At 42.9% G+C, this 13825-nt stretch overlaps 1 protein-coding gene across 1 annotated transcript; it reads right to left on the reverse strand.

Annotated features, from left to right (window-relative positions):
- Positions 1-251: 251 nt before the first annotated feature.
- Positions 252-5463, reverse strand: LOC138877490 (uncharacterized). Its single transcript, XM_070157101.1, has 5 exons — positions 5296-5463; positions 4751-4983; positions 4026-4144; positions 2902-3443; positions 252-356 (listed from the first exon to the last, which is right to left on the reverse strand). The coding sequence occupies exons 1-5, from the start codon at positions 5461-5463 to the stop codon at positions 252-254; spliced, it is 1167 nt and encodes a 388-aa protein (XP_070013202.1).
- Positions 5464-13825: the final 8362 nt, after the last annotated feature.

Here is a 13825-nt window from a genome sequence, read left to right on the forward strand (position 1 = left end):
CCTTATTACACCAAAAGGAAAATCAAAAGCTAAGCTAGCTAGGCCTATCAACTACGAGTTACAAGATCCCTATCTATAAATCTCTTGAAGCTTGATCTCGGATCTTGGCTGTTTCTTGACGTGGACTCCGATCTGAATCTTGATGCTCGTCAGCTGTAGGTACTGGTTCTTTATTCAGTTTTGGATCCAGGCGGGACATGCGAAGTCTATGACTTCAATGATATCTTTAATAGTCCGCATCCTTCTCCACTTCAGCACTTTGAGTTCATTTCTTTTTCCTCTTTTTCTTCTTTTCTTTGTTCTGGATTGAGACTCATTCTTTTGGTCATCTCAAACCCTGCGCCTCGAGGAAAAACCTGCTCAGACAACAAAACAAATAGACGAACGATATTTTCTGCCCCAGTTTATACTAGGAAAATTTTGTGAGTTATTTGCAACCAACTTTCGGAAAGCGATAACATACGGATTGTGTGCCTTCAGGAGGAAGAGATTAGGGAATGGAACCCTATATCTAAAAAAAATCTCAACTCAAGGATTGGAGCCCTAATGTTGGTAAAAAGGGGACTAGGGAATGGGGACCCTATGTCTAAAATTCCCAACTCAGAGATTGGAGCCCTAATATTGACAAAAGGCGACTAGGGAATGGAGGCCCTATGTCTAAAAATCTCAACACAGGGATTTGGGCCCTAATGTTGGTAAAAAGGCGACTAGGGAATGGAGACCCTATGTCTAAAAAAACTCAACTCTGGGATTGGGGCCCTAATGTTGGCAAAAGGCAACTAGGGAATGGAGGCCCTATGTCTAAAAAGCATCAACTCAGGGATTGGAACACTAATGTTGGCAGAAGACTAGGGAATGGAGGCCCTATGTCTAAAAAGCATCAACTCATGGATTGGAGCCCTAATGTGGGCAAAAGGCGACTAGGGAATGGAGGTCCTATGTCTAAAAAGCATCAACTCAGGGATTGGAGCCCTAATGTTGGCCAAAGATGACTAGGGAATGGAGGCCCTATGTCTAAAAAGCATCAACTCAGGGATTGAAGCCCTAATGTTGGCAAAAGGCGACTATGGAATGGAGGCCCTATGTCTAAAAAGCATCAACTCAGGGATTGGAGCCCTAATGTTTCCCAAAGGCGTAAAAGATTGAGGTTGGGAATCTAAGATATCATTTTGTTTGGATTTTCTTCTTTTCTTCTCTCTTTTTTTTTTATTTTTTATTTTTTTTATTTCCATAAAATGCAGGAAAGAATTTTGGAGGAAAACTTCCCTTCTGGATTGATTGTTACTGCGAAGCTGTTTCTAGCTATCGCGCAGTTTTTCTTTTAGCTGCACCTACTTTTGCACGGTTGCCTTGGGCTGCACTTATTTCAATTTTAAACGAAGAACAATTGTTACTTTGAAATGGTGGATGGTTGTGGCCTTAATTGTTTTGATCACTCGATCTTGGCTCAACTCTTTTGGTGAGAACCTCTGCTGTTTGCTAGATTTTCTGAAGATTGATCTCTCTCCTAAAACCGAGGAACTCAACTTTTAAAGATTTCTCATGATGGCTCGCCTGTATGGGTTTTTGGCCCTTTCACTTTATTCTGCCTCTAGGGGCTTTTGACTTTGTATTTCTTTTCCTTTTCAATAACTTTGGTTTCAGAGCATCAACCATTATGGCCAGTCGGGATCGACTTGATGCACCCGCTGAGGCTGGGTGCTTTTCTTTAGCTTTTGTTAGGCAGAACCCTGCAAAGTCGGTCTTGCCACCTTTTCTTTGTATTAATTTCGGAACAGAGTTAAACCAAAAGGGATTCAAGGAAAAGTAAACAAAGGAAAAGAAAATGAATTTAAGGAGAAGTATCCCTTTCGGGGAGGAAAGAAGGACTTATCTAGGGTGTATGCAGACTTTAATAGACATGACATGCTTCTTGGATTGGATACCCGATCCGCATAACTATCCAACTTCTCACATACCCATTATGACCCATGTTTTTAAACTGAGAAACCTTGCCAAGACTCTTTCAATACCAATGGTGGTGAGGGGTTTCTTCTTTTCGATCAACAGAGCCCTTTGTGGGTTTTCGCCAATCGACCTCTCTCATTTCTCTTCTCACCGTCGCCTTATAGTGCTCTTTACGAGTTTTTACTAACAAGACTCTCTCATTTTTTATTTCTCTGCTTACCATCACCTCATGGTGCCTGTGTGGGTTTTCACCAATAAGACTCTCTCATTTTATTTCTCTTGTTTTGATTGCGGATCCAAACAACTGCATTCTCGGATTTTGAAAACCTTTCGCCGATTGATCGGAAGGACTTGAACAAGGTTTGGGGTAAAAAGAATTTGGATTGAATTACAACTTTGGAACCATTCAGGTGGGATCATCGCCGAACAATTATAAAATCTGCTCTAGTTTCACTTTTTGGGGAACTTTGAATTTTTATTTTGGTGTGACTGAACCCCAGAGAGAGGCTGCCTACGTATCCTTTCGGAAACAAGTCAAACGTAGTTCAGGAAAACATTTTTTCATTTTCTCATCATTTTTTCATTTTTTTTGTTTTCTTTTTTTTCGTTGTTTTTTTTTCAAAGAGGGTAATGAAATAAAAAGAACCGACTCAAAGGGTTAGCAAAAGGACTGGAGTGTTTGGGGTAGCGAGATTTAAATCCTTCGTCATCCCAATCGGATAGTGCTATTGCTGCAGAAGGACTAGACATAGTACCTTTTGACTGTGTTTGCGTTCACAACTGCCTCGGGATTATTTCCTTCGATATCTCCCAAGTACAATGCTCCTCTGGGCAATATCTTTCTGATGATGTATGGGCCTTTCCAATTGGGAGCAAATTTCCCTTTTGCTTCCTGATGATGGGGAAGAATACGCCTTAGAACGAGTTGACCCACTTCAAAATTTCTAGCCGTACTTTCTTGTTGTAATCACGGGCCATTCTTTGTTGGTACAACTGCCTGTGACAGACTGCGGCCATTCGCTTCTCATCAATCAGGGTTAACTGTTCCAGGCGGGTTTTGACCCAATCACTGTCTTCAATTTCAGCTTCCACAATGATCCGGAGAGAATGGATTTCGACCTCTACAGGTATTACGGCTTCAGTGCCATAAACCAAAAGATACGGAGTTGCTCCAATCGATGTGCGCACCATAGTGCGATATCCCAACAATGCAAAAGTCAACTTTTCATGCCACTGCCTGGAACTTTGGATCATCTTTCTCAAAATCTTTTTGATGTTCTTGTTTGCTGCTTCGATGGCACCATTGGCTTTAGGGCGATAGGGAGTAGAATTCCGGTGCGTTATCTTGAATTGTTCATATATCTCCCCCATCAAATGACTATTCAAGTTTGCAGCACTATCGGTGATAATAGTTGCAGGGATACCAAAATGACAGATAAGATTGGAGTGCACAAAATCTACCACAGCTTTCTTGATGAAAGATTTGAGAGTGATTGCTTCAACCCATTTAGTAAAATAGTCAATGGTGACCTATATGAATCTGTTCCCATTTGAGGCTTTTGGATCGATCGACCCAATGACATCCATGCCCCAAGCCACAAATGGCCAAGGCGCTGACATGTGATGCAGTTCTGTGGGAGATGCATGAATCAAATCACCGTGCACCTGACACTGATGACATTTCCGAACAAAACTGAAGCAGTCTTTTTCCATGGGCATCCAGTAATAACCCACTCGAAGGATTTTCTTTGCCAAAACATACCCATTTATGTGGGGTCCGCACACTCCTGCGTGGAGTTCGAACATGATTCTTCTAGCTTCTTCGACGTCAACACATCTTAACAAGTTGAGGTCCGGGGTCATTTTGTATAAGACATCACCACTCAAAAAGAAACCACTTGCACGCCGTCTAATGGTTCTCTTTTGATCCCCACTGGCTTGCTCGGGGTATTCTTTAGTTTTCAGAAATCTCTTGATGTCATGATACCATGGATGAATATTTGGTTTTGCCTCAACTGTATTGCAGTAATCGTGCCACTCCCGAATTTGGATTTCCAAAGGATCAATGTGGGCATTACCTGGGTATGGCAGCATCGATGCAAAAGTAGCAAGTGCATCAGCTAATTGATTATGACAGCGAGGGATGTACCTGAACTCTATTGACTTGAATCGCTTGCCAAGATCTTCCACATGTTGCCTATAAGGAATAAGCTTGACATCTCGGGTTTCCCATTCTCCTTGAGCTTGTCGGATAATTAAATCCGAGTCTCCCATGATTAACAATTCTTCAACATCTTGGTTGATTGCCATGTTCATACCCATAATACAGGTTTCATACTCAGCGGTATTGTTTGTGCAGAAAAACCGAAGCCGGGCTATGGCTGGATAATGCTGGCCGGTGGGTGAGATCAAGATTGCTCCAATTCCAAAACCTTTTGCGTTCACCGCCCCATCAAAGAACATTTTCCAAGCATGGGTGTCTTCAGATACTGACTCAACTGAATTTACCTCTTCATCTGGGAAGTAAGTACTCAAAGGTTGGTATTCATCATCAACCGGGTTCTCAGCGAAATGATCTGCTAACGCCTGGGCTTTCATTGCCGTGCGAGTGATATATACTATGTCAAACTCTGTGAGCTAGATCTGCCACTTTGCTAATCTCCCAGTGGGCACTGGTTTCTGGAATATGTATTTTAAAGGATCCAACCTAGTTATGAGGTAAGTAGTGTAAGCTTGCAAATAATGCCTCAGCTTTTGAGCGACCCATGTTAAAGCGCAGCAAGTCCTTTCCAATAAAGTGTACTTGGATTCATAACTAGTAAACTTCTTGCTCAGATAGTAAATGGCCTGCTCTTTCTTTCCGGTCACATCATGTTGCCCGATGACACAACCGAAAGAATTTTCCAAGACTGTCAAATACAAGAACAGAGGCCTCTCTGGCTCAAGTGGGACCAATACCGGCGGATTCGACAGATATTTTTTGATTTTATCAAAAGCCTCTTGGCACTCATTTTTCCATTTGATTGCCGCATCTTTCTTCAACAATTTGAATATGGGTTCACACGTGGATGTCAATTGAGCAATAAATCAGCTGATATAGTTCAATCTTCCCAACAAACTCATAACATCTTTCTTGGTTATTGGAGGAGGCAACTCTTGAATAGACTTTATCTTTGTTGGGTCCAACTCGATGCCCCTCCGAGTGACTATGAATCCCAAAAGTTTGCCGGATGGTACCCCAAATGCACATTTGGCTGGGTTCAGCTTCAAATCATATTTGCGCAACCGCTCAAAGAATTTTCTCAAGTCCCGAACATGGTCGTTCTGAGTTTTGGATTTGATGATTACATCGTCCACATACACCTTTATCTCTTGGTGCATAATATCATGAAAAATGGCAGTCATGGCTCTCATGTAGGTTGCCCCCGCATTCTTCTGAACAAATGGCATGACTCTGTAACAGTATGTACCCCAAGGTGTGGTAAAAGATGTCTTTTCTGCATCTTCTTCATCCATCAACACCCAGTGATATCCTGCATAACAATCCACGAAAGACTGTATCTCATGTTTGGCGTAGTTATCAACAAGGATATAGATGTTCAGCAAAGGGAAGTTATCTTTAGGACTTGCCTTGTTTAAATCTCTGTAATCCTCACACACTCGAATTTTCCCGTCCTTCTTTGGCACTAGAACTATATTGGCTAACCATGTGGTGTATCGAACCACCCGGATCACCCCCGCTTTCAACTATTTTGTGACCTCTTCTTTAATCTTGTCACTGACCTCGGTTTTAAACTTTCTTTGATTTTGCTGGATAGGGGGACAATGGGGGTAAGTTGGCAACTTATGAACCGCCAAATCAACACTTAGTCCTGGCATGTCATCGTATGACCAAGCAAACACATCTTTGAACTCAAACAAAAGTTGGATCAATGCATCATGGGTTTATCACCTGTGTGAATGCTTATCTTGGTTTCCCTGACTTCTTCAGAACTACCTAAATTAAGCGGCTCAGTATCATTCAAGTTCAGCTTAGGTTTATTCTCAAACTGTTCCAATTCACGATTTATTTCCCTAAAAGCCTCTTCTTCATCATATTCCGGTACTTGGCTCATTATTTCACAGTTAGACAGCATGTTTGGATCTGGGCATGAAGTCCGCAAGCATGTCATGTTACTTAAAGCCGCATTATTAGAATTGAAAGAAGAAATAAAATAGAAAAATAACCTAATTAGAAAGAATAAAGAGAAATGGACGATGAAATATTGATTTCATTTCATTGAATTTGAAGATAACAGGGGTTACATTGGAAATTAAAAGACAGGAAACTAAAGGAAACATCCGAGTTACACCCTAGAATAACTCTTGATGCAGAAAAAGTGGCAGGAAAGGTCTACCGAGACTCCCGCCTGATTGGGAATGGTGTAGCCTTCCAATTCTGCAGTTTGGCATTAGGTCCCATACACAGCACCTCAGTGGTGCTTGTGCCTTCCCCTAGTTGAACCATGTGGGCTTCATACAGTATCTTTTTCATGGCCCCACAGATTTCTTCAATTTCTTCGGCCGTAAAGGCCTTCTGTTCCTCTTCTTCATTGTATTTTGGCTTGACAAATGTTCTGAACAGATACGGCACTGGCTGAGGCAAGACCCAACCATCATTCTTTCTATCATCTGTCCATCTTACATCAGCTGGAGTAGGTTGGAAGCCTACCCCAAAGAACTTTTCACTGGCGGTCAGGGTGGTAGGTTCAGCTATTCCTTGCAACGATTTCCCAAGCCTTTTCCCAGGTTTGTAGCCATGCCTGATCATTTCTTTGGCCACCATGATTGATGCATTAGAAAGGAAGGGTTGAGGGCAAGGTTTTCCTTGTTCACACTGATTAGCGACCACGATTTCAAAGGCCTGATAGACTATGTGCTCACTCACCTCTCTTGCTTCAAGACACGGGACTGATGGGTCCCGATAAATTGATTTCTCATCTTCCCCGTGGACCACAATCTCTTGATCCTCCTACTCGAACATCACCATCTAGTAAAGAGTAGAGGGTACAGTCCCTGCTGCATGGATCCACGGCCTCCCCAAAAGAAAGTTGTAGGATGCGTCCATGTCCAGAACCTGGAAGGTTACTTCAAAGTCTACTGGGCCGATGGTCAGAATCAGATCAATCTCTCCAATTGTGTCCCTTTCGATACCATCGAAGGCACGTATACAGACGTTGTTGGGTCAGATTCATTTGGTACCAATTTCCATACGCTGCAGAGTTGAGAGTGGGCAAATGTGTACCCTGGAGCCTCCATCCAACATAACCCTTTTCACGTAGTACCCTTCACATTTGACTGTCAGGTGCAGGGCTTTGTTATGTGCGGCCCCTTCTGGGGGCAAGTCATTTTTGCTGAAGGAGATATGGTTAATTGCGAAAAATCTCTCAGCCATTCTCTCCAACTGCTTTACTGAAGTCTCAACAGGCACATATGCTTCGTTAAGGGTTCTGATCAATACCTTTTGATGTTCGGTGGAGTTCATCAATAAAGATAATAAGGAGACTTGCGCGGGAGATTTTTGAAGCTGGTCGATCACCTCATAATCCGTCATTTTCATCTTTTGAAAGAAGGCCTCCGGTTCTTTGGCACTCACGGGCTTCTTAGATGAGAAGCGCTTTCTAGTGGCATTGTTCACCTCTTGCAAATTGAAATACTTTTCATCCAGATTATTTTCTTGAACTTCTCCCAAGATTTCTTTGCCTTTGTAACTCACCACTGATTTGTTGTAGTCCCAGGGCAGAGCGGTAGGATTCGTCATAGGCTTTTGTGGTGCGCGACCAATAACCACAGGCTCACTCAGCCTTAGTGGATTAATTGGCCCCGGCATCACATAAACTTCCTTGGGCACATACATTTGGGTTGTCTTATTCAGTTCAAATCTCCTGGGAGGACTCAAAGTCATCTGCATTTATTTGCGACCTCGAGGTACATAGAGAACAACATCTTTGGGAGGCATTGCCCCAGCTTCAACTTCAACTTTCTTTTCTAACTTTGGAAGGGTGGTTTTGTTCTTTTTCTCTCCTTTGTCTTGCTCCGGGGCAGATTTTGGTTTCTTTTCTACGTCAGCGATGGCAATGATGGATTTCAATGCCGGGTCAAATTCCTTATCCTCACAAATCATTCTGATTACCGACCCGTTGTGGGCCGGCAGCGGGTTGTTAGTCACATTGGGAATATCTTCATCCCTTAGCACTATCTTCCTTTGTTCTATCAAGTTCTCCATGTCTCTCTTCAGAGTCCAATAGTCATGAGTGTCGCGCCCTTCTGTCCCTGAGTGATAGGCACATCGGGTACCGGCTCTGTAAGCGAGTGATGCTAGGTTTTGCCTGGTTTGAGGAACAGGCTGTAGCAGACCCATTTGAACAAGCTTTGGTAACAGGCTGGAGTAGGGTTCGCCAATTGGTGTAAAATTTATCCTCTTGGGTGGTTCACGAGGGTGGAAATTGTTTTGTGGAGGCCGAGGGTTGTAGTGGTTTTGGTAAGGGGGCTGGTTTCTAGGAAATGAAGCTTGGTTCCGGTTGGCTTGTTGTTGTGGCCGGACGTAAGGTTGAGCATTAATGACCGGGTATGGCTGAGGAGCATAGGCTACGTCTTGGTGGGGGTAACAGTGTTGTGGGGACCTTTATGGGCAAAAGGATCCGGGAGTATGGTGTTTTCTTGCACCCGACGCTGCCATGGATGTTTCTTCCTTTTTCTTTCCCTTTGCTACTCCTCCAGACCCACCCTGAATGGCTTGGGAGGTAGCTCTGATGGCGGATTGTCTTAGAATTCGACCCGTTTTCATCCCATTTTCAACCATTTCGCCAATCTTGATGGCTTCAGTGAACGGTTTACCCATTGCGGACATCATATTTTGGAAGTAGTTAGCTTCCTGAGCTTGGAGGAAAACTGTGACCATTTCAATCTTATCCATCGGAGGCTTTATCCTGGAGGCCTATTCATGCCATTTAACTGCATGCTCTCAGAAGCTTTCCGAGGATTTCTTCTTCAAGTTTGTCAACGAGTTCCTATCTGGAGCAATATCAATGTTGTACTAGAATTGCCTTACGAAATCTCTATCAAGGTCATCCCAGATGTGCCAGCGGGATATATCTTTGTCCATGTACCACTCAGATGCGATGCCGACCAGACTTTCTCCGAAATAGGCCATGAGGAGTTCTTCCTTCCCACCGGCTCCTCGCAGTTGGTTGCAATATCTCTTGAGATGAGCAGTAGGATCACCATGTCCATCATACTTCTCAAATTTTGGGGTTTTGAATACCAATGTTAGATGCACATGAGGAACATACATAAGTCAGCATAGGATACACTTTTCTGTCCACTTAAGCCTTGTATGCTTTTGAGACTCTGTTCCATACTCCTCATCTTCTTTGCAATCTCTTCTTGCTCAGGAGTTTTGGTGATCTTTTCTTGCCCCATAGTGAATTCATATCGGGGTGGTTAAGAGTAAGTATAAGTGGGAAAGTGAGGAGGTTCCATTGGGAATGTGGGTGTTTGGAAGGTGAAAGCTGAGGGGTTGTGGCCGAGCAAGGTGGAGCGGTGAAGATATTTAAGGCTGCACCGGACATTAACACCTGGGGGCGAACCTCAGAAGGTGTTCCCACAAAATGGGCCGAGATAGTTGGGTGTCCTAGTGGTGTGTTTGGGTAGTTTATGGGGATGTTGGAGGTCCCAAATGCCCTGGGAAAAAGCTCGGGAAATCCAGGGATTATACTTGGTGGTTCTCTTCCATTTGCCTAGGTGTCCCACATTTCCATCATGCGGAGACGCAGTAGCCTGTTTTTCTCGGCAACGAGATCGGCCTCTCATCCACAATAGGAACTATTGGCAGAGTCATTTCTGAAGACATTTCAATGCTTCCCTTCGACCTCGTGAAGTATTGATGGGAAGCCAGACTACCACAAAACCAACCACCTTTGTATAAAACCTGTACTGGAGATAATATCAGTAAACGGTTAGTTTGGAACAAATAACAGACAGGTAATCGCACGTTAGGGGTGTGATGCACCTATATAGTTAAATGTATTTTTACATGTTTTGCAGCGGTTTCATGCTTCATTTTGGCTTTTCTTTTTCTTTCCCATTTTTCTTATTTCCACTCTCACTCTTTCCTTTATATCCTTCTTTTTTTTAGTTATGGTCGAGTCCTATGGAGATTGTATACGTATCATGAGCCCGCATGAATCAGACCGGGCGTAGTTCTGGGGATAATAAATAACAAAATATTTTGGGATTTTCAAATTTTCATAAAAAAGAAAATGTTTTGATTACAATGACTCAAAACTAATAGACTTGAAAAGGAAATCAACAGACTCTAATAGCAAGATGACAATACAGACTCAAGAACCCACTAACAGACTTTGACAAAAAGAAAATACAGACTCGAAAATAAACTAACAGAATCCAACAGAAACAAACTAAAAAATCAGGAATACATTAATGCTCCTAGGGCCCTCGGACATCATTCGGTCTCGTCGCAGGCCTATATGCGAGATCCACTTGCAGCCGCTCCAAATCACTCATTATCTGGCGAACGAAAGTCATCACTGCAACGAAGAAGGTGGTACGAGTCATGTCCTCACACGCTTGGCACTTCACAGTAATGTAGTCAGCAATGGCTCTGATCCTCTCTCGAATTCTACCCTTTTCCTGAAGCAATCTCCTTATCTGCTGATTCCTGACTTCTAATACCTGAGAGTCGTGAAGGTGTTGATTTTGCAACTGTTGTATTCCTTCCTCCATCTAAGCCATCAAATCATAACAGTGTTCCCTGTCATCTTTGAAGTCTTTAGCCTGCTTGGCTGCCTCATTCTTAAGAGTATTTACCTTTTTTCTCAGGCTAGTGATTGTCCCTTCATACTTTCTCTTCAGTTGCTGCACAAACTGTGTCCGACCTTTTGCATTTTCCGCTAATTGAGCCCGGGCTTTTGCTAGACTGGCCTCAGACTTTTCTAAGTCATCTTGACACTCAAGGGCTTTCTTTTTCAGACTGCTTATAAGCCTTTCATCCGCTCAGCTTCTTTTCGGGTTTCTAACAGCTATTTTCATCTTCCGAATTTGAGCTTTGCGGGCTTCATTTTCTTGAGTTAGCTTTTTCTTTTCTCATTCATCTGCGGCGGCTTGCAAACCATTTTCAAATTGAAGGTCCATGACTTGTCTTTCCAACTAGCTTATTTTAGCCCTGTAGCTTTCTTCTCTTTCCAACCAGCCCCACTGCTCTTGCGAGTCGTTGGTGAATTGCTGAACATGAGCTCTCTTAGCAGGTCTCTCCGAAATCTGGAACCTTTTACCGAACCAAATATTGTACTTGGGGTCTACTTCACCTCTAGCTAGATCCCGCACCATAGTCTTAGGTTCAAGAAATCTACATTCATTCCACACCTGGCAAATTCTCCCTTCTGGAAATATGGCTTTTGGGCCCAATTCAATGACATGTTTACTCAAATCTTCGTCATGGGGAACGGTTTGAAATCTTCCCAATTGGCGCAAAACCCTGTGGGGGGCATACGGCTAGATGCTCTGGATGCCCATCAGGAGGAGATAACACACTTTAGCTGACATGTATACTGCTTCGGTGACGAGAAGCCATCCGAACGCCCACTCAATTTATCGGCGGTCAAGCAGCTCAAATGTCCAAACAAAGCTTCAGTACCCTTAGGGAATTCAATACTCACTAGTCGGCTTTCAAATTATTCAATGCAACTCAAACCGGTCATACTGTAATTCATATACCCAACCCGGTGGCAGAGATGTTCCTACATCAATAATTGTAGTAACAGATTGCAGCCCTGGAAGAACTTTCCCCCTTCCCGGCAGATAGTCAAGGCTTGGTAGATTTCAGATAAGATCAGGGGAACCATAATGTTGTTGGCTCTCTTGATTGCAACATCGATCATTCCTACGAAACCCACCTCTATATTACCATCTTTTCGCGGACATACTACAATACCCAAAAAGGCTACTATAAAAGCCAAACCTTGCCTTGCCTCCCATTTGTCTTTATTCCCGGCATGGGTCAGACCAGTGTTCGGCTCTTCAAAACCTCGGGGGTTACCATAGCGTTGATACAAGAATTGGAGAGTGCAATACCCTTCAGATAAATTTCCATCCTGAATATCCCGACTAATACTCAGCAGATCCAGAAATCTGTGTGGAGATACCGGTCTTGGTGACACTAGATATCGACTTCTAAGGTTTCCATTAAGGCCCACATAACCCGCAACTTCCTCCAGCGTGGGTGTGAGCTCAAAGTCAGAGAAACGGAACACATTGCGAGTTGGGTCCCAAAAAGGTACTAATGCTTCAATTATGTCCAACCTTGGCTTAATGTTCAATAGTCCGACGAGACCTCCCAGAACCTTTACCATGGTTTCTCTACTGCCTTTTCCTAGATCATTCCACCACATGTGGAGCTGTAAGGGGATCTCTTTAAGGACTTTGAAGGGTTCAATTCCATTTGTGCTCTTCCTGCACCTTTATTAAGGTGATTTAATAACTTATTTTGACCCAAAAAAAGTAATACCATTTTTTCAAAATTTTACTTTAAAAATGAAACCCGGTTTTTGCAGATACGGCCTTTCAGTACTTTGGGGAAGAAAATTTTAAGGCTGTGCCTGCTAACCGGTCGAAAAATAAAAAATGAACAAAAGTGGTTGTTCTTGCAAAAACAGCCTTCCGGCACCCTTTTGGGGACATTCGGCTTATTTTAAACAAGAATGGCCTCACCCTGGTTATTTGTGACAAAAAATAAAAATTTATTATTTTTGGGAAAGTTGGACCCGATGGGGGTTGCCTACGTATCCCACATCCAGTGAGAATCAAACTAGCGTAGTTCAAGCAGATTTGACAAAAATGAAAACCAACTAATTTGGCAGAGTTTCGGCATATTTTGGACACTGATTTTTCAAACCAAGTAACTACCTCTCTGAGCCTTCACACTGTTATTTTCTTCTCCCAATTTCTTCTATTATCCACAAGCCAGTCAACACGCAAATCCGGAACAAATAAATGCACAAGTAGCATATAGGATACATCAGGATCGTCTTTTCATTTCGGGTACGCTTGTCCTAGACAGACCCAACCCCTATGTTGAGTCTCCTATGTCAAATGCGCGTGATGCAAACAAACGTTCCTACTAGGGATCCGGCATGAGGTTTTGTTATACTAGGTTCAAAACCTGGGTTTATTATTCTAGACCTGGCTTACCCGAGCGGACAACTCGAGCCGGTTGGGGGGAAGCGTACTGGGAATACAAAAGCTTCACCGGCTTAGCAACTTATTCGAACCTCTTTCTAAAATGGGATAAGACTCTAGATAGAAGAGAAGTCACACGAAGTGCACCCTTCTCCATGATTTAGAAGACTCAGAGAGAGGAAGGACTTCGTAGCAGTTTATATACAATTCACAGAATATCAAAGCGGTAAAAGCATTTAGCACATTGGGCTCAAACATGTAGGAAAATTAGATAACATAAAAAGCCAATCATAATAGCTATTCTAAGCTCGAATTCTTGAACCCTGAACCAGAGATTCTAGGTTCGATCCCCAGTAGAGTTGCCAGAGCTGTCACATCTCCTTTTTTACACACCCAAGGGTATATATGGGGAGTTTTTCCAATTAAAGTGACATTATTTGACATGGAATTATTTATTCAATTTTATTCAGAGTCGCCACTTGGGATGGTTTGTTTTCTGGTTTCCCAAGTCACCGGTTTATTTTAAAATCTCAAATCGAGGAATTTCGACTTTCTTTTTGAAGTCTGCGAACTAGAAATTCTAAGTATGGAATTCTCTTAACCCGAGAGAAGGTGTTAGGCACCCCCAGATTCCGTGGTTCTA

Source organism: Nicotiana sylvestris, chromosome 9 (assembly GCF_000393655.2).
Source record: "Nicotiana sylvestris chromosome 9, ASM39365v2, whole genome shotgun sequence".
Classification (NCBI taxonomy): domain Eukaryota; kingdom Viridiplantae; phylum Streptophyta; class Magnoliopsida; order Solanales; family Solanaceae; genus Nicotiana; species Nicotiana sylvestris.